This window comes from Phaenicophaeus curvirostris, chromosome 17 (assembly GCF_032191515.1).
Source record: "Phaenicophaeus curvirostris isolate KB17595 chromosome 17, BPBGC_Pcur_1.0, whole genome shotgun sequence".
In the NCBI taxonomy this organism is placed as follows: domain Eukaryota; kingdom Metazoa; phylum Chordata; class Aves; order Cuculiformes; family Cuculidae; genus Phaenicophaeus; species Phaenicophaeus curvirostris.
Genome location: NC_091408.1, coordinates 13,048,273 through 13,075,328, shown reverse-complemented (window position 1 = coordinate 13,075,328; position 27,056 = coordinate 13,048,273). Strand labels below are relative to the sequence as shown.

At 39.6% G+C, this 27,056-nt stretch overlaps 1 protein-coding gene across 2 annotated transcripts in view; it reads right to left on the bottom strand.

The window, feature by feature from the left end:
• TMEM132D (transmembrane protein 132D) overlaps nucleotides 1-27,056 on the bottom strand; it is a 264,377-nt gene that overhangs the window by 74,684 nt on the left and 162,637 nt on the right. For both annotated transcript variants that reach the window (XM_069871349.1, XM_069871348.1), the window contains one exon: nucleotides 26,698-26,881. In XM_069871349.1, the coding sequence (XP_069727450.1) occupies nucleotides 26,698-26,881 (184 nt within the window). The remainder of the gene's footprint in view (nucleotides 1-26,697; nucleotides 26,882-27,056) is intronic.

Genomic DNA, 27,056 nt, shown 5'->3' with positions numbered 1-27,056 from the left:
TAATTCAACAGATACGTATCCTTTATATCATAGCATTGTCCATTGCAGGGAACTAGTCAGTGCTAGACCCAAACCAAGAGGATGAAAAGAGGTATTGTTTAAGGACCCAGAGAGGACTATAACCAGGAGCTTTAGAATTAAAGCCAGCAATGGAAAGTGTAACCAATTGTTGGGAAATGTTTCCTAACAAGCACCTGACTGTAAAATCCCAGTGTGAAAGAAGAGAACTCCCATTTCTCTCTCACATGTCAGCGTGGACTAGATATTTAAAAACATCCAGAGTAGAAAAAAAAAAATCATTTAAGGCTCTGGTCCACTGCCTGTATTTCTGAAGTGGTTTTTGTTATGAGATTCTAAAGCACTAAAATATTTTTTAGAAATGATTCTGCAGTTGTGCTACAAGGACGGAACAGACATCGTCAATGTTCTTCAGGCCTAAAAACTTATATACAATTGCACAGCTGTAGCCTCTGAAGATAACAGCTGATGGAAAGAAAGTCCACCTAAGGAAGGTTTCCTGACTACTATTCACAGCTGAAAGGATGTAAACCTTGGCAAGTTTCTGAACAGCAGCTCGCTTGGAAATGTTTTTTACATTCTGTCCTTTTCATAAAGTGCACACATGTAAATACTATCTCATTTATCAAGCACATCCAAAACCAAACTGCATGACTTCATAAAAGACATGTTAGAGTTATCTTCTGCCATCGGATAATTTCATTGTATTTGAAGTTAAGTACGTTAATGTATTTTGCATTAATTTTCTTGGTGTTAAAGTGCAAACTGCACTAATAAAAGTGACACATTGACTTTTTCCAGAGAATTATGTTCAGCTTACAGAGAATGGCAGCATAAATGAAAATTATCCTCAAGACAATGTTAATTACGTTTTATCCATTAATAGCAGGGTAATTGAACCACTCATTGTCATTGCCCAGAAAACCCTTCTGGCTTCATAAAGAGAAACTTGCATTTAATGTGCGAATTAAAGTCTAACAATGTAAAAATAAGCAATAGAAAGAAAAGCAAAATGAAGGTAATATATATCTGTAGTATATTGCAATGAGCATCTTGGATGTAATAATTGTTACTGTCCTCTTGCTATGCTTACAGGGACTTCAAAATGCATGACAGAGAACTCAAAGCAACTATCTGAAGAAGCAGCCAAGGGTTACTGACTTGAACATGAAACATCCTTAAAGACACATATTCAAAGTGGAAAAAAGGCTTGATAAAACCAAGTAAACACTATACACATAGCTGATAGTAATAATACTATTAGAACTAATACAAATAATATTCATAATGCCAATTATGGAAAGTGGCTGGTATTTGCTTATTCTTAGACAAAAGAATTCCCCAAACCACCAAGGGCATATGGGTAAACTCTGGCTAATACTTGAAATAAGTAGGCAACCCATTCTTTTCCGTTGATACACTTGTATCAACAAGCGCTCTGATATCTATTAATACATTAATAATTTGATTTTTGATAAACAAATGATACATTAATAAAAGTATATTTTGATGGCTGGAGTGCTGGAGAGATCTTGCTGTATACCTATACGCTATGATATTGGTTTTGGACCTTCTAGGGCTAAGCAGGAAGATTTTGAGTTCTGAACATTACACTAACATATTCCTCTAACATCAGCCTCTAACTTCTTTCCAACACTGCCCATTACCTAATCCTGGACTTCCCTTCATTAAGACACTAGAGAAAAAGAAACTTTTTGTCTTGGATTTTTCAAAGGAAAAAAGCACTTCTAAGCTGCTCGGAATTTGGAAAGGTACAATAAGAGTTGTGTAAGATTTTTCAAGGATAACTGACACATAAAGTTATCTAATGCTCATGCTAACAGCTAAATGTTACATCAGTTTATCAGAAACATAATTGCTGTACCTATGCATATAAACAGACATGCATGCTCCCGATCACTGTTCTAAAGAATATATACTACAAGATACAGAATTCATAGAATCATGGAATGGTTTGGGTTGGAAGGGACCTTAAAGATCATCCAGTTCCGCCTCCCTGTGATGGACAGAGACATCTCCCACTACATCAGGCTGCCCAAGGCCCATCCAACCTGGCCTTGGAATTTTCGTGTTAGAAAATATAGTAGTCAAATTAATTCTCTTTTATCCACACCAGCAGGACATCCTTACTACAGCCTGGGCCAGAATGAATGAGATGTTGAGTGAAAGCATATGAAAAACAAGAACACTTGTTCAAGGACCTTGTAGTCATCTTGATGTATTGCCACTCCCTCTACTGTTGCTAAAGTCAGTAAATTAGATAGATGCAACCAGTCTTGGGCTGATGAAATCTGCTTGTGTACAAATACCACAAAGGAATACCCCCAGTACCATACCACCGATTTCATCAACCAGAAAAAATGCAGGAGGGACCAGATTTAGTTGCAGATAATAACATGGAACATCTGCCCACTGGGCTCAATAGAATCCAGATCAGATCCTTGAACTTACTGACCTCAGGAAGTAGTATCTGGGCAGAGTTACAATGAATTCAGAATTCCAGCTTCTAAAAAATCCAAAAATACATTCCCTTATCCAAAAATAATAATTTTAAAATCAACCTTTATCATAATATTACCATGAGCATTGAAAAGGATTATCTTATTACAGAAATGAAATGACTTAAATTTACCCTCATTATTGTTTCCCAGGGAAAAAAAGGAAGCTTTTTTATTTCACTGTGGATGAAGCTGCTTATTTGCATTTAAATGAAGACATCTGAAGAAGAGGAGCAGGAAAGTTAGTTTTTTTCCCTTTTGAGGACAGGATTTCATTTCATTTCAGTATTCTCCTATAACACAAACCTAACTTCACTTTCTGCTTCATTAAATAGTCAATCACAAGCTGCTTTCCAAAAATTGTCATAGAGTGAGACACTGATTATTCCCAGTTGAGGCCTTGTAATGACGATAACAACATAGTGTTGGTATCCCCTAAAAATCTGACATCAGCAAACAAATGAGGCATTTCCTTATTTGCTGTAGAGCGCAGAATTTTTTTGATTGACTTATCATAATTGACACATTTAAACAATCTGTTTCCCTAATACTCCAGTAAGAAACAGGTTTGTATCAAAGGAACAGTTTATAAGCTGTTCCAACATAAACATTCTGAAAAGCAAATAGACACAGAAATATTCATTCTAATTTTAAAGATATTACTACAGAAAATGGGCAGAGTACCCAGACTACACCACTGACATCTATGAGAAATTTACCCTTTACCTAAATGGAAAGGAAGATGCCATGGAATGAAACTTCCTTCCTGCATTACAGTTTCATACTAAGTGACATCTGGATTCTCTTTTGAGCACTCAGATCCGGCTTCATACACTGGGGAGAAAGCAGAACACCTTCAGAAATGCCATTTTCATAGGCCATAGGCAAAATTTACGTTACTGACTAACAGGTTCTGAAAAAGTCAAGGACTTGGCAATGTCATCTGAAATTTTCATTGTTGCCTACAGTCGAGAGCAGAGGTAAGTTTTAGCAAGAAAAGAAAAGAAGAGAAATAGTAAGATTAAAAGAAAAGTTTACCAGTGGGCAGGGTAGCAGAAAGCAAAGCAAGGGCTGTTTTTATGAGCCAGACTGGATAGGCAAAAATTTAAGACTTCAACAGAATTATTAAAATATTAGCTGAAACTGGGATGGGAAACATCTCCTTTCCTTTTCTGCTCTCTTCACATCGAAAGGGGAGGCAGGACTGACAGCAATCATGTCCTCCAGTTCTATGAGACTCAATGATGCACCTCAGAGACTAGTGATTAGAAATGGTGACCTTTGCAAAATGTGATTAGCTTATCTAACAAAGCAAGATGAAAATTAGTGCAAGACAATACCTTCACTGCTTAGTCTGTCCTAGGGAAGGCTTCTGCTTTCCCCATTATACCCTTAATAGGAGAGAAGAACTGGCTGGCTCATTATTTTGCCAACTTGAAAAATAAGAGAGATGGCTTGAGAAGGTGGCAGCAGTAGGGCAGCAGTTGTTGATTGAAATGTTCATCAAACTGGGCAAGTCTAACAAGACTTTAAGCCTTGCTGGTGGTGGGGTAGCATCAAAAGACACTGGTGGGAGTCAGTGCCCTAAAAAAAATCAATCTCTTTTAGTCTACCAGCTGGCTCCAGCAGGTTTGTTTCTCTCAAGTATCAGGCTATTTCTCATCAGCCGAGTAGAGTCTAATATACAGATCCAGTGGTCAAAGATAAAAGTCTGATGCCCAAATTAATACAGGATTCCAGATTATAATTAGGGATTTTAGGCAGATTGTCTATGCTCCATGTCTATTCTCTGAAAAACACAATGTTCCTTTCAGTTGTAACTATACACGGCAGTTTCTAAAGCCACTTTACCACCTATCTGCTGAATACTATTTATTTTATTATGGTAGGCATCTCCTTTAAATAATTTTCAAGAATAACAATTTTAAACTAAACCATAAATGTTCTCAAGAAAATTCCCTTTATTGCAACAATACAAGAATACTTTGATTAGCTAAATCAAAAGAAAATAAAAACTTAACATAAGAGTCAAGCGGGAAGCTGCAGAAAAGAAAGGAATTCTAAGGATGAAATTTTTCTGTCAAATGTATTCTTGCACAGCCCATCAAAGTCAATGGGAATTCTATGTGCATATTCAAGGACAGAATTTGGTCTAAAGGGATAAATTTTCAAAGGATGCTGTTGTTTGCCTTTTTTTGCTCACACCCAGTATTTGCATAGGCTCATTAGTATTTGGGAAATGGATACCTGTGCCCTACAAGAGGCATCGCAGAGTGTAATTACCCATTCTGTTTGCATATAATGCTGGATTTTGTTGGTGCAGTCTTTCAACACAATCCATTTTAAAACACTGAGGAAGGAGAGTGTATTTATTGATGTACTCTAGAAATGCATTTCACATGCTCTGAATCCTCCAATCTATTCTCCAGCTGCTCTCCAGAGAAATATTCCCCCCTGTTTATTTTCGCTTTTACAAATAAAGATGCAAAGAGATATTTAAACAATAAGGATGTTTTCAAGTCACAGTTCGTGCCCTCCAAGAGCCTTCAATATGTGCATTCACTTCTGTGTGTGCCAAACAGCACTGACTGGCTGTACAGAACTCTGCATCGCTTCACTAATGAAATTCTTTGTGGACAAACCTTATTTGTAACCCTTTAATGACATCCCGCAGGTATTATTATAGAAACCTCATCTACAAAATGCCAATCTCAGGCCTGTTGCCAGTCCGAAAGTGATAACTAAAGCTGATTATGAAAATAATGCATGCAGTAGGATTGTCTTATAAATGAAAACACATATTACAAACCAAATTTTTGAGGAAATGAGAAGAAATACTCTACAAATCAACAACAATATCTACATGTTGAGAGATATTTAGCAGGCAGGAGTAGAGGCAGTAGAACTCAAACTTGTATGAGAAGGTGACTGTATTAAACACCTCACTGGAGCATGACTAGCGCAGAAGCATTTTAATGGACAATGCACGAGCAACAGTTTTGCCTCTGTCAGCAACTGTAGCCACAGCTACCAAGATTCAAACTCCCTTATACTCTTTTAATTCCCTTTTCTACTCTCTAGAACTCTCTGGACACACCTGGATGAATCCAATAGGTGACTATACGCCTCCTCCTTTTGCTGTCCCCTCCAGGTCCCTCAGTGTCACTACAGGCAAATGCACCTCGGCCATCCCCTTCTCCTCCTCATGTTACCTGTCGTTGCGGCTCAGTATCAAACCTTTCCCAAGCCAAGGTTGTGTTAGAGGTTTTGTGCTTTGCAGACATATTCAGAGAAACATTATTGCTACTTTTGCTCCTGTTTTTGTCTTAGAAATAGTAAAAAACCCAACAACCAATATTCAGATGGTTTTGAAGCTCGATTCATCTTTTCATTTAGAATGCCACTAGCAAGAAACAACACAAATGACATTGCCAGGAGAAGAAAAATAACTTCAATCTTACAAAATAATTTTATTCTTCCATCTAAGACATTCAGCCTCTACTAATTCCAGAACTACCATTTTCTTGCACACTAGAACCCAAAATTTCATCCATTTACAAAGTTTTACAGATAAAGCCAGTGGAAAACCTGTGGTCATTATGTCTCATTCAGATGTCTAACAGCAGCTTTCATCAGATGCAGTGATGTCCATTGCTTAAAGTGCTAAAGAAAACAACACTTACAGACAGAAAAATTTAAAAAGCCAAATACATTTATAACTTATATGTTCCATGCTAAATGCCATAACTGTACAAATGCATGGTACTTAAAGAGAGTAGAGCAGAATAGAATATTTCAGGAAGAGACCTACAACAATTAGCTCATCCAAACACAACATTCCTTACTGACAGCTGTAAACAAGCTTTGCAAAATATTTGATGTGGCTTCATAATTCAGTTGTGAGCAGGCCAAGTAACTTTTCCATAGCGAGAGTCAACTGAAGAGGGAGGGAATTTGCCATCTCTTTAGTCTCACCTGTTTTCCCAGCAAGACTCAGGTGCCATCAATCACTACACAAGGAAATGAATCATACACACATCTTCTAAAATCAGAAAATACATACTTGGAAAAATTAAGGAATAGAAGAAGGCAAGTGATCTGTTGAGGGTTTGGAAGCTGTGAGGGTTCAGTGATTGTGAGGGAAGACTGACTGACCTAGGCTGAGCTGAAATGGGGCTCCTGGGCCCACAGGTGTGGGGGGACCTCCCAGGTAACACCAGTCAGGGCCATTAAGACCTATTTTTACCCTCAGGGTCCTAACTGACAGTCCCATTCAACTCCTCCACAGAATCAAGAGTACCAAGAAATTTAAAAACCAGAGCAACACAAAATAAGGTGAGCACTCTTTCCCAGGCTTTGCAAGTTCCTTGGAGGCTGTTTATTAAACACCTGTAGCCATACCTGCAGAGAGGCACATCCTTTCTGTATCTGGTTGCTATGAAAAGGCAACAAATCACTTGCAACTCTGAAAAGGTGTGAAAGGCAGTTCAGGTAAGCACTAAACACTGTCTGTTCTAATTCATTTTTTCAGTGCAGACAATTTACAAACGGAATATTATTTTTAATATATTTCTAAGATCACCTGATGATCTTTTCAAACCCTTCTACACCAACAACCAGCACAGAAGCAGGGCTTCATTTCTTCATGTAAACACTCATGAAACAGGAATGATCCTGATTCAAGCATAAGCGAGAAAAAAAAAAAGCAATACGTACATTCAGGTGGAAGAACGAGTCAATAGGCCTGTGGTTCAGAGCTCTTCTATGGATACCTATATTAATAAACTCATTTTCATTTCTTTCCAGTGAATTCTGAAAATCAATCCTTTTCTCTAATGCTTTGAGAACAGCTTAGAGGAGGGCAGCTGCAAGTAATTTGTGCAGCCATAAAGAATTGTAGTCACATAGTAGTACAGCTCCTGTGGATCTCTTCTTACATAAACAATTAAATTTGCACCATGGTGGAGATTTTTCAAACAATATAAGCCATTTATACAAGCTAGGTGTGAAATGTTCACTTTGGCTTTCTCTCCTGAGTTTTAACCAAAAGGCAGAGTATGTATGTGCAAAGAGCATCAGACAGACCTAAACAGAAGCAACAAAACAAAAGCGGCTCTTTGGCCACAAAGAAATCTATCTCTTTTTTTTTTTTTTGATTGGAGCTCATTAACAGGCAGTTTTCTTCTTTCACAGCCTTCAAAGATACAGTGACAAGGTAAAGTGCTCACATTAGATGCAGCTGGACTAACGCTGGATTTCCACAGCAGTTTTCCTTAGGTTGACATTTGAAGTTATTTGTCGAATGTCTGAAGTGAAACATGAAACTACAGCCCAAACCAAAATCTTCCTGATACAAGATCTTCTATGCTTTTGGGCAGCCTGCATTTAACTACTATCCAGTTGTACCCTGAAATCACATAAAACAATTTCTACCTACATCCAACAAACTAGGGACAGATTTCTGAACAGCTTCTTGGTGTTAAATAAGAGAGAGGAACGCAAAACTCTTGCCAGGACTCCCAGCTCAAGGTGGGGACTTGGAAGGGAGGGGGATGACAAGTGCTACCAGCTGCTTCCTGAGGTACCAGGCTGGTGCTTGCCCATCCCACCTCCAAAAGCGTCTGGTGGTTCCCTGGCAGCTGATGATTGCGGAGCTGTGTTTTCCAGAGCTCTGCCAATGTCCACGTGGAGAGAAAGGAAAGGGTCAGAAAGTGTTTACCACGTAATGCAGATGTGTGCATGGCACTAGAGAGAGTCTTTCATACTAGGAATTCCACCCGGTGCTATGATTAAAATACTGCTAGTCTAATAATCATTAAAATTGTTAAGATGTATTAAAGATTACAGATGTGCTGTCTGCTGTATAATTATTAGATAAATGTAACATTAGCTTCTGTTAAGCTCCTCTAAGCACTTACTGCAAGTATACCTCAAGTGTTTCTTAGTATTAAGACTATAAAACCCAGGAAATAAGTTAAATGCTTTCTTTGAGCTATTTATCCACGAAGCAATTCTTGATAAATCCACTTAAGGACCAAAAAAAAAAAAAGATAACAGCTCGGTGGCAGATCTTTCTAAATGGCAGGTTGTTAACAAAGCATATTTGAGTTACTGTCATATTCCCACCCTTCCTTTCCCTTGCTCCCACCCTAAGTCCTTTCTGTGCACTAACTACTATTACTAAAGGAATTGTGTAATACACATCTTTGAGTGCATGTAGTGACTTCTGAAAGGCCAGGACCGGGTATTCTTTCCTCTGTCAGGAGTACTGCAAAACAGACAAGCAAGAGAAAGCAAACAAAAAGATATTCACAGGTGTAGTGTGAATACTGACGTGTGAGATCAGTCCCTAGGCAGGCTGGGTAGCCATCCAGCAGAGGGCAGTGGGAAGATAGGCATGAAATTAAAGTAATTAGTAATCCCAGGTTATCAGAGCATCCAAATTCTTCTCCTACTTTTCAGCATTTACAAAATTCCTGTTGGAGAAACTCAGATTGCTTGGGTAAATATTACTTGACTGGAATCTGTACTGCTTCAGAAGAGCTGGGCAAAATCCCCATGGTATCCCTGTTCATCCTTGAGCAAGCGGATGCACAAAAGAGTCAGCAGGGCTTAGAAACGATTTTGATAGAATTTCTTACATGCTTTTAGAAAGCCAGTGTCAGAGGAGGAATTAAAACTACCCTCTTTTGACTCCACGCCTAACATTATCAAGATGTGCTTCCATATCAGTGCTTCTTCCTTCCACTTTTGAATTATCTGATTGGTCTTGTCTAAAATCTGTGACAATCAAAAGTTTCAGGTAGCTTCTCAGGGGTGCAATGCTGCTTTATTTTAACATTACTAAAGCCATGTAGCTTGGAATTTGGATTTTCTATGCTCGAGCATTGCTGTGACTGCATATAAATATCTTTGTTATTTCAAGGATAAATTTGTTGTTACTTTCTCTAAGACTGCCCAACGTTAGGATTATGAAAAGTAGGAAGAAGATCCTAACATAGCTCTACCTATCACAGCTGTGTTTCTACAGCCACACTTCTCTTTAGTGACATAGTTACCAACTCACCTAGGGGCACAGCAAAATTAGCTTTATTAATCTACAAGTATAGAATCATAGAATAACCAGGTTGGAAGAGACCCACCGGATCATCGAGTCCAACCATATCTATAGGCACAATCAAATAGCCTGTGTATCAACAGACATCTTACCACAACACAGTATTGGTTTACTGGTATTTGGCTCATTTTTAAGTCTTTTCTTAGAAGATTCATGTTTACTTACTGCTGTAAGACATCATCAGCAATAATTCTTACTATTAAGATCCGTTCAACAAAGTCCTCATTGGAAAGAGAACCAAACCACTAAACTCATTGAAGCTTAAAGTGCCTCCGCAGTGAACAGTCCAGAAAGTAAGAAGAAATTCTGTAAATCCAAAAAGGCTATTAATAGAGAATGAACATATGGTCAGACCACCACTGTACTGGAGATAACAGGGTGGGGGATCCTGACAGCACAGGATCAAATGCAGCTCAAGGTGCAAGACCACTTCTTGGTTCACCAGATGCTGCAGAGGCGGTAACTACCCACCTGTTTACACAGGTACGCAGGGCCTTTCAGTGTAACAATCATATAAAGGAGAAGTTTGCTAGCAATATAAAAGCAGAAAAAATCCTGGCTATCAGGTTGCACAAGGCCCAGGGGGAATTTAGTACAGTGATGAAATCAGGTCAGCTCTCAAGGTCTCTGGAAGAGTGCTGGCTTCTGCTTTATTCAGACGCTGCTTGTAACTAGACAGGGAAAGGTGACAGAGCTCTAGATAGAAACCTCAGTGCCCCTGAAAAATGGCAAATGGAAGAAAACCAAGTTCACTTCTTCCCTTACTCTAGAATTTTCTGCATTTTGCAACAGATTACATTCTTCATTGCTTTCCCTGTGCATTTTATCAAGAGAAACAGAAAAACATATCCTCTAACCTTAATCTTTGAAGCCTTCTGGACTGTAAGAACCTGCTAGAAACATGTAAAAGGCTGTAAAATCTGCCACCTCAATGGCCTAATTGCTCTCTGATGATGCTTCCTCCTAATTTGTAATCTGGATTATTAGGATGTATGGAAGTCAAAGGAACAGATTTTGTGCAGAGGTTCTTAATCTCTTCCAGTTATTAGTGCAGGTCTTTATGATTTAAAGCCCCAAACGTTAACAGAAGCTCAGTATCTATGAGGTTCAACCTCATCCTCCACTGCTGGGATGCCAGAAATTAGCATCTTGGTCTGCACCACAGAACCACTGCTTTCCACTGCCTCTGGTAATTTGGCTGAGTTTATCCTGGAAGAAGAAATACTTCTTCCAGCTGGAAACCCTTTCTCTTTTTGTATCTTACTGCACTTTTAAATAGAAATGCCACAGAAACAGGCTAACTTGGCAGATCTTTCTCATAAAATAAAATGTAAAATTCCTGCTCGGTGACTAATCATCTTATGTTTTCCTTTCAGAGAACAGACACTAGCAGACAATACACAACAGCTTTGTGTTGGGCCAGGATAAGCACAACCAGAGTGGTCTGAGCACACGGATTTTGCAAAAGGAAAATAATCAAACAAAAAATGTTAGACTGAATATTTTCACATTTTCAAGTCAGACAATGAGGAAAAGGTAAAGCTATTTTGAAGGACTGAAGGTTTTGGCTTCCTGCTCATAAATTCATTGCTCAGAATCCTAGTGACTTCTGCTCTTCTCTGGGTCTCGTAATCCCAGTGTCCTAAATTACTTCTTCAAGTCCCCTCACAAAAACTGAGCAGGCAGACGATCTCCATTCCTTGAGCTTGCTCATATATTATTCTTAGCATTATACTGTCACCCAGCATATCCAACTGAAATTAAAGCCATGCTGTTATGGACACTATACATAAATAATGTATTTAAAGCAGTCTCTGCCCAAGAAAACATACTATTTAATAAGGCTGTTGTGATAGGAAAACATCTTCAAGGAAGAAGGAAAGGAAACATCTTCAGACTCTCAAGTCCCTCTGCAGCCTGGCTAAATATCAACAATACACTTTGTCATTCTATATGTACATCTTCCCAGTTTAACATGGAAAAGCTACATTAGAAACAAAGACAAGTGGAACCCTACTTTTTCTTTCTCCTAAAGACCTTCCACTCACTCTGCAAAAGCCAGGGGAACACAGACTGAGACTGGGACAGAAAGCAAGCTGAAAATTGTTTCAGAAAGCCATGTTTAAATTATTTAACATGCCACAGAACAAAGTAGGCCCCTAAAAAACAAAACTGGACACTAGATTTTATTGTGCCTGCTCAGCCAAGTCCAGAAAGTGAGAAAGCTTTGGTTTCGTATCTGCAATACAGATCTTTCTGGTTTTATTTATGACAAAATTAGATGTATACTTTTACATATTTTTACATATGTTCAGTTTTTCCCCCTCTCTGTTCTAGATGTTGAAATGCCTTGTTTTTCAACTCATCTCTAAGCTTATTACTTTTTTTAGTGGCTCCTGTTATCATCAAATCAGCAAAGAGCTATATACATATATTAAGTTGTACCCAGTTATGACAAGGAAACTTAACTCCACTTTCTGACATCGTTTTAAGATCAAAGAGAAAATACATATGTGAAAACAACATGTCTTTGTTCCACTGAAAGAGAGAGAATTATTTTTAAATTCAAAGGTAATTTGCCTCACAAATATTACAAGCAGCATCTGGGATTTTTAGTATGAGTTACAATAGAAAGACTTATCACTATAGTGTATCGCTGTTCTTTATGCAAATGCACTATTTTTCTCTATATTTTAAAAATTATTGTTCTTGACCGCTGGTTTGAACACTTGAAAGTCCTTCAATCTATTTTCAAATTGTCAGGACTGATTTTCATGCAAGGTGTAGAGTGTTTTAAATACTTACTTTCACACTGTATGAAGCTGACAGGTTTAGGAAATAGAAGTTTAGCATTGCAGAAAAAAGTCACTTTGAACTGTAACTACTGTATCTCCAGGGTACTAATTTTACAGAATCCCACTCCAGGGTAGCGATTCTGTCAGTTTATGATAGAGCTACTAGTAAGTGGTATGAAAAAGGACCTTTTTTTTCTTTTAATTTCACATTTACATTTCCTGTATGCCTACAATTTAGTTTCTTTAAATGTCAAGCTTTTTAAATGAACACTTCACCTTTTGATGTTGTTTTTCTGTATTCTCCTCACAAAGAGAAATGACATCAGTGATTATAAAACAACATTAGGTACTCTGAAATCTCAGCTGTACAGATTTCCTATTTTACTTTTTTTCATCATCCTGTCTTGGAAGGTCACAAAAATGAAACAAATGTCCTCTTACAAATTTGTTTGCTCTACATGCAGTAAACATTAAATTCTGAGATCTTAATTCTGGGTGATTTGGGTCTCTGTCATCTACCTTTAGGCAAGTCTCTACTGCCCTTCTTCCAAGGTGAACAGGACCATTCTTCTGGAGGCCATGTGTTCATATTGTTCCTCGTGGCAACAGTTAGTAGCACCTGAAAATATACCTCTGCATGGTCTACAAACTAAATTTCTCCCTTGGCATAGTGTAAGGTGCCTTATATCAGAAAGAGCCTCAGGAGGTACGATGTATGACTCACACATCCATCTGAATCACAGTTGTCTGCCCTGCTTTATCCCTCCCTGTCTAAACAAAATAATCTTCCCCTCTGAGCTCCTCTGCTCTTTGCTATCCCACACAGAAAGCCACTCCAACAGCCAATGTGAAAGAAAGGAGAAAGAGGAGGTACGAGACCAAAGACCTCCTTGGCCTCAAGCTCTGCCAGGGGAGGTTTAGGCTGAACATTAGGAAAAAATTTTTCACGGAAAGCGTCATTGGGCACTGGCAGAGGCTGCCCAGGGAGGGGGTTTGGTCACCTTCCCTGGAGGTGTTTAAGGGACAGGTGGACAAGGTGCTGAGGGACATGGTTTAGTGATTGATAGGAATGGTTGGACTCGATGATCCAGTGGGTGTTTTCCAACCTGGTGATTCTATGATTCCATGATTCTATATGCTTTCAGGTTCAGAAACACATTGCACTGAAATCCAGTTTGTCAAATTTGTTTTACAGATCCCCGGAGCAATGTAAGATAAAACTAACAAAAGCACCACAAAGGTGACACCTCCACTGCTGTGTGCCCCAGTCCCTGCTCTTGGAGAGGACTTGCCAGAGCAGAATGCATTCCCACCTTGTTCAGCCATCCATGCCCTTTCCATGTCCATGCAAGGTTTAAGCTTCCCTCTAGATCTTCTATGTTGTTAACAATACTTGTTCCTGAAGCTGTCATTTCAGGAGCCACACTGCCTGAAGTGGCTTCTGCCTTCACTGCTTTTAAACATCCCTTTGCCTGTGCTACTGTTGTTTTCGGATGGGCAGCTGGTGAAGCCAAGTGGGGAACAAAGTTGGGAACAAAGTTGGGCTCAGAATGACACAACAAAAGAAAAGAATGGTTGTTTTTAGCCAGGCTCAGGTCCTCAGCGGCTACATAGGCATTTCTACTAACCTAGCTGAGAGTGCAGTAAAGGAGTAAGGATTGCTAAATCAAGCAATGCTGCTGAAAAACGTTACCCTCAGCTGATCAGGAACCTGTCATTTTGCTGTCTGCCTTCTGTGAACCCAGCAGCTTTCAGGCCCAGGGGATAACTGGTCCCTCAGCAGGTGAATCAAAGTCACACGCAAAGCCAACGGTCATTTCTTCTGAATCGTGGACCAGTGTTTAATCCATTCTCCTTCATCCTTCCTTCTGGTATTCTGCCTCTGATGACATCTCACATAGAAAAAGGAATTCTTAATACCAGTGGTTGGCAGGATGGAAAAAGTCAGAGAATAATTGTCTTAATTGACTACTCTTCCTACTACTTGTAATCTAGAGGAAATCTAATTAATTCTACATGAAGAAGGACTATTCTGTAGCAAAGTGTAATTCCTGATCTCTGGGGCTTCAGCTTACCAGTTGTCAAATTATCCAATTACACACTTGTTAAAATCCATTTTGGGGAGATTTTCATGGCTCGTAAATAAATAATTTCAAAAGCTGTAATCCCCAAAAGAAAAATAAAAAAAGAAAAAAGAGAAGCCTCCAACCCCCAAATGGTACTTCAAAATCACAAAACACATCTAAAAATAATATCAAGAAGCTGAAAGGAGTGATACCCCCCTGCTTTACTCAAGCAGCGTCACAGTGGTGATGGAGCTATTTCAGTAGGGAAAAATTTGCTGCTTTTTTTTTTTTCAGCTGTTTTATTCAAATCACTAATCTGAAGGGAACTAATTAAGGCAGCATCCCTTTCATTATATCAAAAGGGAAAAAAATCTTTTCATAACTACATCAATTAAGAGGTGGGAAGCCAACAGGGGCTGTAGCTCAAGCCAAGGATGCTGACGCGCTGGAGCGAGGCCAGTGCAGGGGCCATCAAGTTGGCTGAGAGCTGGAGCATATGATGTGCAGAGAGAGATGAAAAGAGTTGGGCCAGTTCAGCCTTGAGAAGGGGAAACAGGAGATCTTACTGCTTTGTACAGCTCCCCAGTCAGAAGATATAGAGAAAATGAAGCCAGACTCTTCTCTAGTGTGTACAGGGTAAGAGGGAGAGGACACAAGTTAGAACATTGGAAACTCCATTACATACACAAATAAATTACCACGAGGGTGGAAAACTACCGAAACACTTTGCCCAGAAAGACTGTGGAATCTTCATCTTTGGAGGTGTTTAAGACTCAAGTGGATGCAACCCGGACCAATGTGGTCTCTCAGCTGGGCAGTGGACTAGCTAATGTCCAGAGATCTCTTCAACCTGAGCTACTCGGTGGTTCTCTGGAAATATCTCTGATTAAAAAGGGGAAACACACACAACACTTCAATGAACGTACTTGAAAGAATATCCTTAAACCAGTGTAACCTCTGGATCCTGATGCAATCAATTTGCCGAACCTGATCACAGAAGAAAACTTTCTGTGGTTTTTCCCACAGTGACAAACAGTTTAGGAGTCTATAAAAACAATTTAGCAGCCAAAATGACAGATTGTTTTGCAATATTTACTACTGTGTTGTACGGCAGCATTGTGCTACAAAATCCTGTGAGTGAAACTTGACATGAAACAAAAGAGGAACAGAAGGCAGTAATATGCTTTCTATACACCCAATCTGACTGTACTTCAATAAAACTAAGCAAACACATCCCTGTTGTTTCTAACAAAAAACCCCTTCTGAAATGTCTTTAATAATAATTGAGTCTGATTAACATAAAGATATAAAGGTATTGGAAAAATAATCCAAATTAGGGGGTGTGGTATTTTCAATGATAACTGGTGAGTCTGGGCACTCAGCCTGAGACATCTTAAGACATCCTGACTTTAAAATCATTCAAAGCACTTACTTACTGAAAATTTCAGCTGGCTGAAATTGGGCTGCACAAAAATTATCTAATTAACAAATATTTGTGAGATTTCACTCTGAAACTTGACTTACCACCAAATTATTTTTGTTGAGTCACCTTCCCTGGAGGTGTTTAAGGGATGGGTGGATGAGGTGCTGAGGGGCATCGTTTAGTGTTTGATAGGAATGGTTGGACTCGATGATCCGGTGGGTCTCTTCCAACCTGGTTATTCTATGATTCTATAACATTTTTAATACCAACAGCTTTTCAGCAGTGTGAAGTTGGACCAGGACTTCTAAATCTTTTGCCCATTGAAGCAGGGACAAGTTCCAGTACCTGAGGGGGCTACAAGAAAGCTGGGGAGGGACTGTTTACAAAGGCTTGTAGTGATAGGACTAGAGGCAATGGGTATAAACTGGAGAGGGGCACATTTAGACTAGACATCAGGAGGAATTTCTTCACAATGAGGGTGGGGAGGCCCTGGCCCAGGTTGCCCAGGGAAGTTGTGGCTGCCCCATCCCTGGAGGTGTTCAAAGCCAGGTTGGATGGGCCTTGGGCAGCCTGATCCAGTGGGAGGTGTCCCTGCCCATGGCAGGGGGGTTGGAACTGGATGATATTTAAGGTCCCTTCTAATCCAAACTATTCTATGATTCTATGATTCGAAGTTCTAGGCGAAACTTGCTCGAAATCCAGATCTGCCATATTTTCCTGGTCCTTCTACATTTCATAGCATCATGCAGCTTAAGAGCAACCCAGGCAGACTGCCAGGGCTGAAGGATTGGGCTTGCTTCAACCCAGTTCCACTGCATGTGTCTAATCAAGGAAAACATACATAACTCACACCTAAGAAAGAAGGCTGTTATGAAAAGCCATTTTTCTTAGGCTTTAATCATTAGAAAAATATCTTTGTGTTTGTTCCTGCTTCTCTAGGGAACCCAATTTTCAATGTTCCACACGAAACTGTGCGGCTGTCAGCAGCTTTGCCAGCAGCCAGTCCAAGCCCTCATTACTCATTCCCCCACTCAGACAAAAACTGGGTGACTGTTGCTTTCTTTTATTACAGGTAATTACAGCATTAGTCAGCTAGCAACCACCGTTCCAGATACAAAAGATTTCTAACCTCCTGTCTTAAACAACAACAACATCATCAAGATGTTTTTCCATGAGCCTGTAGTAACCTTTGACAGAAAACAAATTGGATTAAACTGGAAGACCTGCTTGCTGGTTCACTGTTTGGGAATTCAAGTACTAAGACATTTGCATTGATGTTGTGATAAACTGTTTCATAGCACTCTAGACAGGTCAATGAAACATTTAATTGTAAAGGGAAAGAGCTATTGCTTGTTATTTCAAATGTTAAGAACCCCACGTTTGTTGTTAATTCCGGAAGGAAAAATCCAAGGCATTTGTTGGATTCTGAAGATAAATCATCTTTGATTACCAAGTGCTTGTATTATTTTCTCATTTCATTCTCTGTATCCAAACCAAAATGCTATGTGCTAGTGACTCACATCTGTTGGTAGTTAGACAATAGAGCCTGCCAGAGCAAGGCCAATGTTTAGCATAAAGCAATAACAATAGTAAGTTGAAGACCAAACCAAGTGATTTTTAATAGGTAATTCTAATTGGAAAATGAACCCTGTATTTTGGCCCCCTTGCAATTAAGTATATTCATTTTTTGAACACAGTCACATAGGAACACCACAAGTCCCACACTGACCACACTACTCAGCTGCCTAGTCCATTGTTTGGGTACAGATAGGGGCCAATATCAAATGCTCTGAAAAAGCAAAAATAATTGACATCTACATATGGGAAAAAAAGTCTTGTAGCTTCGGTTATCTGTAATTCAATTAGTTTCTGAAGCATAACAGTTTATTATGTGTTTACTGGATGAAACATTTTCTCCTATTAGCTGTACAGGCTCATTACAGTTATTAGAATGTGAAACGGAATCTAATCTGACTCATGCATCGCATAAAGACTGATTAATGAGCATCTGAATACAGAGTCCTTCTGGTTGAAGCTGCCTGACTAGAGAGGACCAATCCAAAGAGTGGGCTTTAGGATCCAGGCAAAGGTGAGATCAATAGTAAGACTGCCTGTTCCTCTAAATTCATGAAGAAATATCCCAGAATTAGCCCAGAAACAATTTATTTTTTTTTCATCTGTGTCAATAATGACCCTGGAACAAGATGAAACAAACTACTACTAAAATTTGCTAACGGTATCAGTTTGGGAGGCATTGTCAATATAGAAAATTTGAACTATTAAATAAGAAGCACCATATAAAACCAAGGATTCAGGAAAAAGCAGTGATGAAATGCAGTAGCACAGAGTGCAAAGCTTAATCATGGTGATTGACAGCAATAATTTCAGCCATCAGGTAAGAGGGCTTCAGCCTGAAACAACAGAGCAAAAGAAAGATCTGGACATAATATTCAGTCACAGGGTGAATGTATGCCGTAGTACAAACCAAACCCCAATCAACCAAACAAAAAGCCTCAACATCCAGAACCAAATCATGCACATGTCATTTGAGATGGAGAAAAAATACATTTCCAGGGGATAAACACTTAAGACAGTGATGGAAAGGGAAGTTATCTGGTATCCTGTAGTCATCTTGGATATCTATTTTCAAGAAGAGATGAATTAAAATCAGAAGCAGTAGGTGTCAAGAGTCTGTTTTATGAGGTGGAACTGTAAGACCTTGACCTACCTCATTTTAGGAAGCAATAGGATATGCTTATGAATATCACAATGTTATATATATCACAATGATCCAAAGGTATCTCCTTTTCCCATGAGATTTCATCTGTGATTCACTGATCATCTTGATTTAAAAGGTGTCTTTTCAGAAATGGGTAGCATTTTATTTAAATAGTTGAAAAATTGCCAACCGTTGTAATTGCATTTTAAAAGCTATGAATTAGGAAGGTAAAAGCTTTTAACTACTATCTAGACATCTCTTTCTTTTTCATAAAGCTAACTGTCAGTGGAAGAGTTTAGAAACATTCATTCTTGAAGTTGATTAGGGCAGCTGATTCTGCCTGATGTGGTCCTGCGCTTCACAGCTTCCAGGCAGAACCTAGGCCAGTCCCAGCCAAAAGTAGATCCTCCCTGTAATCAGCTTGTTCATGTACATCATACACATGGAAGGAGAATTACATTTCAGCTCTCCCACAGAAATATGTTCATCTCATCTGAAAGCATCCTAATTGCCAGCTCAAGACGGCAGATAGTAGAGAGGAGAGGCTGCAACAGCCTTCGATACTCTCCTCTACAGCCCCAGCATGGGTACCTCGTGTACTCCTCAGCAGCTCCCTACAGAAAACAGCAGCACTGTGCAGGCCTGAGGACTGGAGAAGCACCAGAGCAGAAGAGGATGATGAGCTCCAACAATGATGACACTTACACAACCAGGTTTGTGCTCAAGAGACCATGATCCACCCATCCCACCATCTGCAATGGGGAAGAAGACTCAAGTTGAAACCTTGGTCAAGGAGAAAGCAATTTGGTTGATTTCAGTGGGAACTTCAGCATACTGCCTGTCTCCATCCTCTTCTGTGAGAAGGGACCAATATTTTCTTTATGTTTTTACCATTGGTATCCTCTGTTTGGCTTCTGAGTTCTTCAGGGTGAGGCTATAATTACATAAGTATTTGTGCAGCACTGGGTAGTTAAGTCTGAAATACATATCCAGGCTCTACAGAACATAAACAACACTAGCTAAAAATTAAATGTTTCAGATACAAGTATTTATAAGGGCATTAATATCCTCAGCATTTAAAAAACTGAGTAGTGAGTGATACTACCATGACAGCTGATTCCTGTAATGATCAGAAATTTTAATGTGGAAACACTTCCTATATAATAGATAGCCTCTTTGCTGCAGCAATTGATTTTATTTATTTATTTGATCTATTTATCCAGCTTCTTACACCAAGGGTATGTAGAACAGTTTATTTCCTGTCAACATTTTAGTTAAATTTTTATAAAGAACATCAGGAGCACGTTGAAACAATCAATTATCTAAAAGCTATAATGTTAAACTGGTGTTCAGGATTTGGATACAATTTATTTAATGTGATTGCCATAAATATAACTTCTCACAGACCAAAATGGCTCTAATGGGTCTGAGGACATCTGCAATGGGAGAATGAGTTTACAGTCAACAGTGCTTTGAAAATCGTGCTAGGATGCACCAAAACAGACCTTTTAACAAAATATCACCTTATATATGAAGCTTGTTACGCACTGTGTGTTATAAAATATTTCTGTCCAACAAATTAAGACATTTACTTTTTACAGTTTATTAACCTGACCCTGTAAAATGAATATTGCACTTGTGTTTCATACAACAGCAGCTGTGGTGACACAAACACTGAAGAAATGATTGTGCCTGTCCCTTAAACCCCTCCAGGGAAGGTGACTGACCCCCTCCCTGGGCAGCCTGTTCCAGTGCCCAATGACCCTTTCCATGAAAAATTTTTTCCTAATGTCCAACCTGAACCTTCCCTGAGGGAGCTTGAGGCCATTCGCTCTCATCCTGTCCCCTGTCACTTGGGAGAAGAGCCCAGCTCCATCCTCTCCACAACCTCCTTTCAGGCAGTTCACAGTATCACAGAATCACTTGGTTGAAAAAGACCTTTGAGATCATCAAGTCCAACCATACCTGTCCACTACTTACCCAAATCCCTGAGCCATCTTTTAAACCCCTCCAGGGATGGAGACGCCACCACCTCCTTGGGCAGCCTCTGCCAGTGTCTGAGAACCCTTTTGGGGAAGAAATTCTTCCTAATATCCATTTTTAACCTACCCTGGCTCATCTTGAGGCTATTTCCTCTCATCCAATTACCTGTCACTTGGAAGAAAAGACCAACACCTATCTCTCTACAACCTCCTTTCAGACATTTGTCAACAGTGATGAGGCCTCTCCTCAGCCTCCTCTTCTGCAGACTATACAGCCCCAGGGCCCTCAGCCACATCTCATAAGCCTTGTTCTCCAGACCCTTCCTTAGCTTCACACTAGTAGAGAGCAATGAGGTCTCCCCTCAGCCTCCTCTTCTCCAGGCTAAACATGAAGGATAATGTGATCTTTCTTCCTACACAGTTCGCCCAAGTTTGTTTAAACCACCTTCATTTGCAGCTTGAAAATAAGTCAGTTTGATCTGCAGCAAAGCAACTTTCCTCTGCAAGAACAGAGCCGAGTTGTGTGTGTTCCTGAGATCAGAGACAGCTCGCCAAGTTAGGACTCCTCGGTAGGGTCAGATGAGTAGGAATAGTTCCTCGCCTTCAGTACAACCTGTTTGTTGCAAAGTAAAGAGCTGGACTTTGGTTACTGACTCTGCTTAATCCTGTCATAAATCAGGACTCCCTTCTTAGAATCTTTTTCTAGATTTGATTTAAATCTCTCTCTGCCTCACACCTCACTTAACTGCCTTGGAGGCCAATGTTGCATTGCCTGAAGACAATAAATAATGGGCCCAAACCCGACAGATAATGGAAGCTCTGCTGCTGATACGAGTCTGTAACTCACTGTTCACCGTCCACCTTTGCCTGCTAAAATATGGCTGGAAGGGATAGGAGGTTGTCTTTGGAGTTCTTGCCTCTGCCAAGCAGACAGCAACCTTACTGCTGTACCATTAATCAAGATTCAAATCCCATCTTTATTTTCCTGTCTGCTTCAGTTCTCAGTAATAAGGTTAACCTTTTGTTTGATGTGGAATAGATTATAAACATACCTAAAAGCTGTTCAAATGTATTCAATAAGAAGAAATAACAAGGAATCCAGGGACATACCAGCTTAGAACTCACCAAGCCCCAGACCAGAGCAGAGTTTGATTAAGACTGAAGGGAGCCTGTCCTGCCAGTCCCCTGTAAGGGCAAACTGGCTAATGCAGCCCTAGCACCAGGCAACCTTCCCAGCCCACCAGCAAGTCTGAGATCCTCTGGGCTGCAACAAAGCTGAATCATTGACTCCAAAATATGAATATTGCGATCGATATGAGGTAATCCAGGCCTGCTCAGCCACTGTTACCATGACTGTGCAGCACTCCAGGATTCTTGCTCTGGAAGGCAAAACTATTCTACTCTTTCCTAGTTGCACAGATCACACAGGCTGGTTTAGCTGGCATTAAGATCAGCTCAGCTCTGAGGGCTGGGAAGTCTCAAGAAAGCAATCTAGATTCACAGACATTTTGTACGCAAGGGCACTCATCATCCAGCTACTTGGCTTCTTCATCAGCTTCGTATGTCCTACCACCACCTGAAACATCTGATTTGCATCCATATCTTTAAACCTAATAATGCTTTGAACATCAGGGCAACTACATTCGTGTGAGCCAGGCTGACTCTAATATTGATTTGCTGATTTACAAATTTAAAACACGTATGCAGACAACAATTTATCAAACACTGAAGGTCAGGAACATGCAACCTTTTCAAGAAACTTCTGAAGGGACATTGAGCATCCTGCATATATTCTTTTCTGTATTCTAGGAGAAAGTAAAGTTAACACAATATATTTCCTAGTTAAAGGACTACTCAAATAAGGGATTTATCAACCCTGGGACCAACATCTCCCCCCACTCCGTGAGATTTATGAAACAGGTGTTTTGCCCCAATTCCTTACTGGATTATTAAATAAAGGGAGGGCACAGACAGAAGAGGTTTAGGGCACGTACACAGGTAAGACAGGTGATTTACAGATTCAGAGCTGGTTCAGTTAAGAACCAGCCGAGATATTTTATTATTCACAATTTTTATTATTATTTACAGAACAGATTTCAACCTATCCATTTACCAGCATGTCATTCCTGCCCTCTGCCTTTCTCAGCAGGGATTATCTTGTATGTACACAGATGGCAACACAGCTCGTCTGTCTCTCATCCTCACCTAATCATTAAGGTTCAACAAAAGGTGAACACCATAATTAAGAAAGAGCTGACAGAATGTTTAAAAAGCAACAATAATCAATACCAGCAAATGTACAATTTGAGTGATTAAACCTGTGACATTCATCACCTAACAAAATGAGAGTGAAATAAAATAGGGAAGAAACACCAGAAAAAAGTCAAAAAAGAATTGGAAACTGACTCTTTAGGATGCCAATAAAAAATAATGTCGTATTCTAGAAGATTCAGGCACATTATTCTCACTGGTTGTCACGCTACATTGCGGGTTCTCAACTCAAAAAACCTCAGAAGTTTAGCATGTTAACGTGTATAAACTGGAGAGGGGCACATTTAGACTAGACATTAGGAGGAATTTCTTCACAATGAGGGTGGGGAGGTCGTGGCACAGGTTGCCCAGGGAAGTTGTGGCTGCCCCATCCCTGGAGGTGTTCAAGGCCAGGTTGGATGAGCCTTGGGTAGCCTGATGCAGGTGTCCCTGCCCAGGGTAGGGGGGTTGGAACTGGATGATCTTTAAGGTCCCTTCTAACCCAAACCATTCTATGATTCTATGTTCAAGACAGTGAATGAACAAATGGACCATATGCCTTTTTAATACCATATTTCAAAGGTCTTCAGAGGTGCTAGGGTTTCTCTGTGTCACATTATTACAAGTGAACATTAAGAAAATGACATTTAAAGAGAATTAATACATCTGTCAGTTGAAGACAAAGAATAACGTAGATGGCTTTTCCCTTTTCTTGTGATTTATTTTTTTCCCAAAGTGCCAAATTTTCAATAATTACCATGGAGCAATCTGGCATTCCTTGTCCAGAATCCTCCACCTAGAATAAAGCAAACTTTGGTTCTGTAATTCCTGCACCGATCAGCACATTCCTAAGATTGTTCTTCTTCAGTTCCCTGGCCACACACCACCTGGAGACACAGACCTTGCAGTGAGAAAGCTGGCAGGGAAATGAGGAGAGTTTTGAACAGGGTCTATGCAAGAAACGCACAAATTCCAGTGATAACTGGAAGAAACTGCTGAAGAACATTATACTATACAAATATCTGCCTCTTTCATAGGGTTTAGTGGATGTTTGAATTCTGTCAATAAGGCAAAAGCTTGCTATGTGGTTGTAAGAGCCACTGCAAAGCAATCATGGTAAAAGGCCAGTAATTTTTTATAACCCTGGATAAACATCTTTGCCTGTATTTTATCAGGCTTAAGGGAAAAGATCACGCATTGCAAATATCCAAACAGGTGCTCATAGGTTCTTACAATGTTCTCAAACTAAATGTCTCCTCCCATGTTGTTCCCATTCTGCCAACAGGGGCCGGCTGGGGTCCCACGCACTGCTTACCAAGACACAGAATCATAGAATCATAGAATAACCAGGTTGGAAGAGACCCACCGGATCATCGAGTCCAACCATTCCTATCAAACATGTTCTGTTACACTTGAAAAGGAGAAAAGTGTGGGAAAATATCAGTCCGTATGGTACCCACACATCCATAAAATACACCCTACAGCTTTTCTTATCAATATCCTTGAGTGCACTGCTGTGACTTGTGTTGCCATTATTGGTGCAGGGCCCCGCAGGGCTCTCAAAAGTTGGAATGCTAATATACCATAGGAGGAAAAAAATATGCTGGAGAAAGGTAAGGCAAGTACAGCACATGTCCTAATAACTTCAGCAGAAGGTGGTCATTTCCAGTGTGCCCTGACGCTGATACATACATTGAAATCTATCCTACCTATTGTAGCATTTTGTAATTCAAAGAAAGGAAATAGGAAGGCTCTACACTAGCCAATCTTCTGCTTTGCATTTTACAAATCCACAACAGCAAGCAGAAAAGACTACAGAAAACAAAGATAGCACAGAGGCGGTATGTGCTGGTCCATTAAAAAACGAAAGCCCTACCTAATGCTAAAGCAATAAAATCATTGATTTGAAAAATTACCCTGTAATTGAAATATACAACAGCTCTTCTATTTATTGCTTCTAAACGTGAAGTTATATGCTCCACTAAGAAACCGAGCAAAACCAACCCAAATTCATCCCAGTCTCCAGAAACATATAATATAACACTTTGTTTTCATTGTGGTTCTTCCTAAATGGAAGAGTAGAATGTATTTATTTTTTAATTTAAAATTTATAAATTAAAAACTAGATTTGCTAAGATCACAGGGAAATCTGAAGTATCAGAGTAATCTAAACTACACATCTTGAAAGAGCTGCACTTGAACAATCATTCCTTAAGCAGAAAGTGAAGCACTACGAAGATCTGGAGATTTGTGATACCCCAGAGTTTCTTCCCTGACACTCCAGTTAATGTAAAGAAGGTTAAAACCATTCCCAGTCTGTCAGTAATGAGCAGACCCCTGCCATTTATCTTTGCTTTCTCTCTCACCCATTATCCCAACACCTGTTGCCTTGTCAAATGCCACCTATGGGCAGCTTTATAGACCTCATGTGATCTTTGAGCACAGAATTTTGTGTTTCTGGAATATGGGCTTTTTTTTTCAGCTTTTAATGGAAATGAAGTGAGAAAGTTGATTTGTGGCAACTGCCAGGAGAATCTATCGTTGTTCTTAGGAAGTATTTTGTGCCACTACATCACTTGCTACTAAAGCAATTACGGATTGTTGGCATATATGAGAAGAACTAGAGTTTTCTGCAACCACTGAAACCGCTAGGAAAGAAATCTTTTATCTTTTCATTAAGGGATGGAGCAAATAAACACTCCACATCTGAGATCATGAAAATCAAATCCCCACTACAGCCTTCACCCCGAATACTCCAGAACTTGTGTGCCTGCACATCGGAGTCCCAACCTGCAGTCCTGAAAGCCTCTCGTCTTACCAACAAACCAGCAGAGATCACCCACTGTTGAATAGCAGGAGCTAGACTGTGAAAATTGTCATAGAAAACAAAGGGATTAGATATACAACTCTGATTTGTTAGATGGCCACAATACAGATGGAGAAAGCTGTTTCAATTGCAATATACGCTCCGGTAATGAAAGCGTGAGCCATTACAAAAGAAAATAAATATTTTCAGTGAAACAACGAATCACAACATCTGAGTAGTTCTAAAGTTGTTAAATAACATTAATAGCCATTATTAGTTCTGCGAGTCTGGATATGTTGAGAACACCTTAAGCCTTCATTAATAGCATAATTAATTGGCTATCAATAGGCAAACATCCAGGTTACATTTTTTTTTAAATGCTCTGTGATTGATTTTTGGTTTTTTTCTTTCAGTGGTAAATAATAACGTGTCAATATTTTCTACTAGATTGTCTAAGAACAAAAATAGGGCACAGTCTGGCCATTGACAAGCATACTTCAACCCTAACGAAGAAGAAATGTGAAGGAAAGAGAAGACGAAACAGGCAAAATTTCTCTTTGTACTTGCAATTTGGTTATCTAGCAGTCTCAAGGTAAGATCAAGGCTAAAGAATCAGGTATTTTTCAAGCCCTATAGTTTGCACTAGGATGCTGAGTCAAACCATCTGAATGCATTTATGTGGAAAAAACAGTTGGCCACATACTGTATTTTGTGTTCCTCAGGTAATTAGAAACGACTCAGAAGTCACACCATGACTTTTATTGCTCTTCTCACTCTCAAATGAATATGGAGTCAGAATTAAAAAAAAAACAAAAAAATGTGATTCAGGAAGTCCCTAAGCACCAGAATAAATGCAAGAGGACTCATGATTCCAGTAAGACACTCGTTAAGATGCTGAAACTTTCTGTCCACCCATCCCTTTCAGCAGATCATTTGCATCTACCAGGCACTCCAGTTATAAAGTAATATTAAAAACTTGCAGAAAGCCAGACATTTTCTTACCATAGCCAAAGGGAGAACTCCTACCAGGTCCTTCTGGCTTACGTAGATCTTGGAAATTCCTAGATCAGATGTTGTATCTCCAGGATATTCTACCTGCCATGTAATGAGCTGAGTCCCAGGTAAGTCAGTCAGGTCTTCAATTTCAAAATCAATCTGCATGATTTCAGAGGAAGGACCCTCCGCACTGAAAAAAAGAAAGAAAAAGAAACGTTCCATTCATCTGACTGTCAAGCCAGCAATATAATTGCCTTTATATTAATAAAACATTGGATTAAGGCTCTTCCAAAGAGAGGATTTGGTGGGATGATAGATTTAATAATGAATTAACCATCTGCACTTGTCTTAAGGTTTTGGGTTAT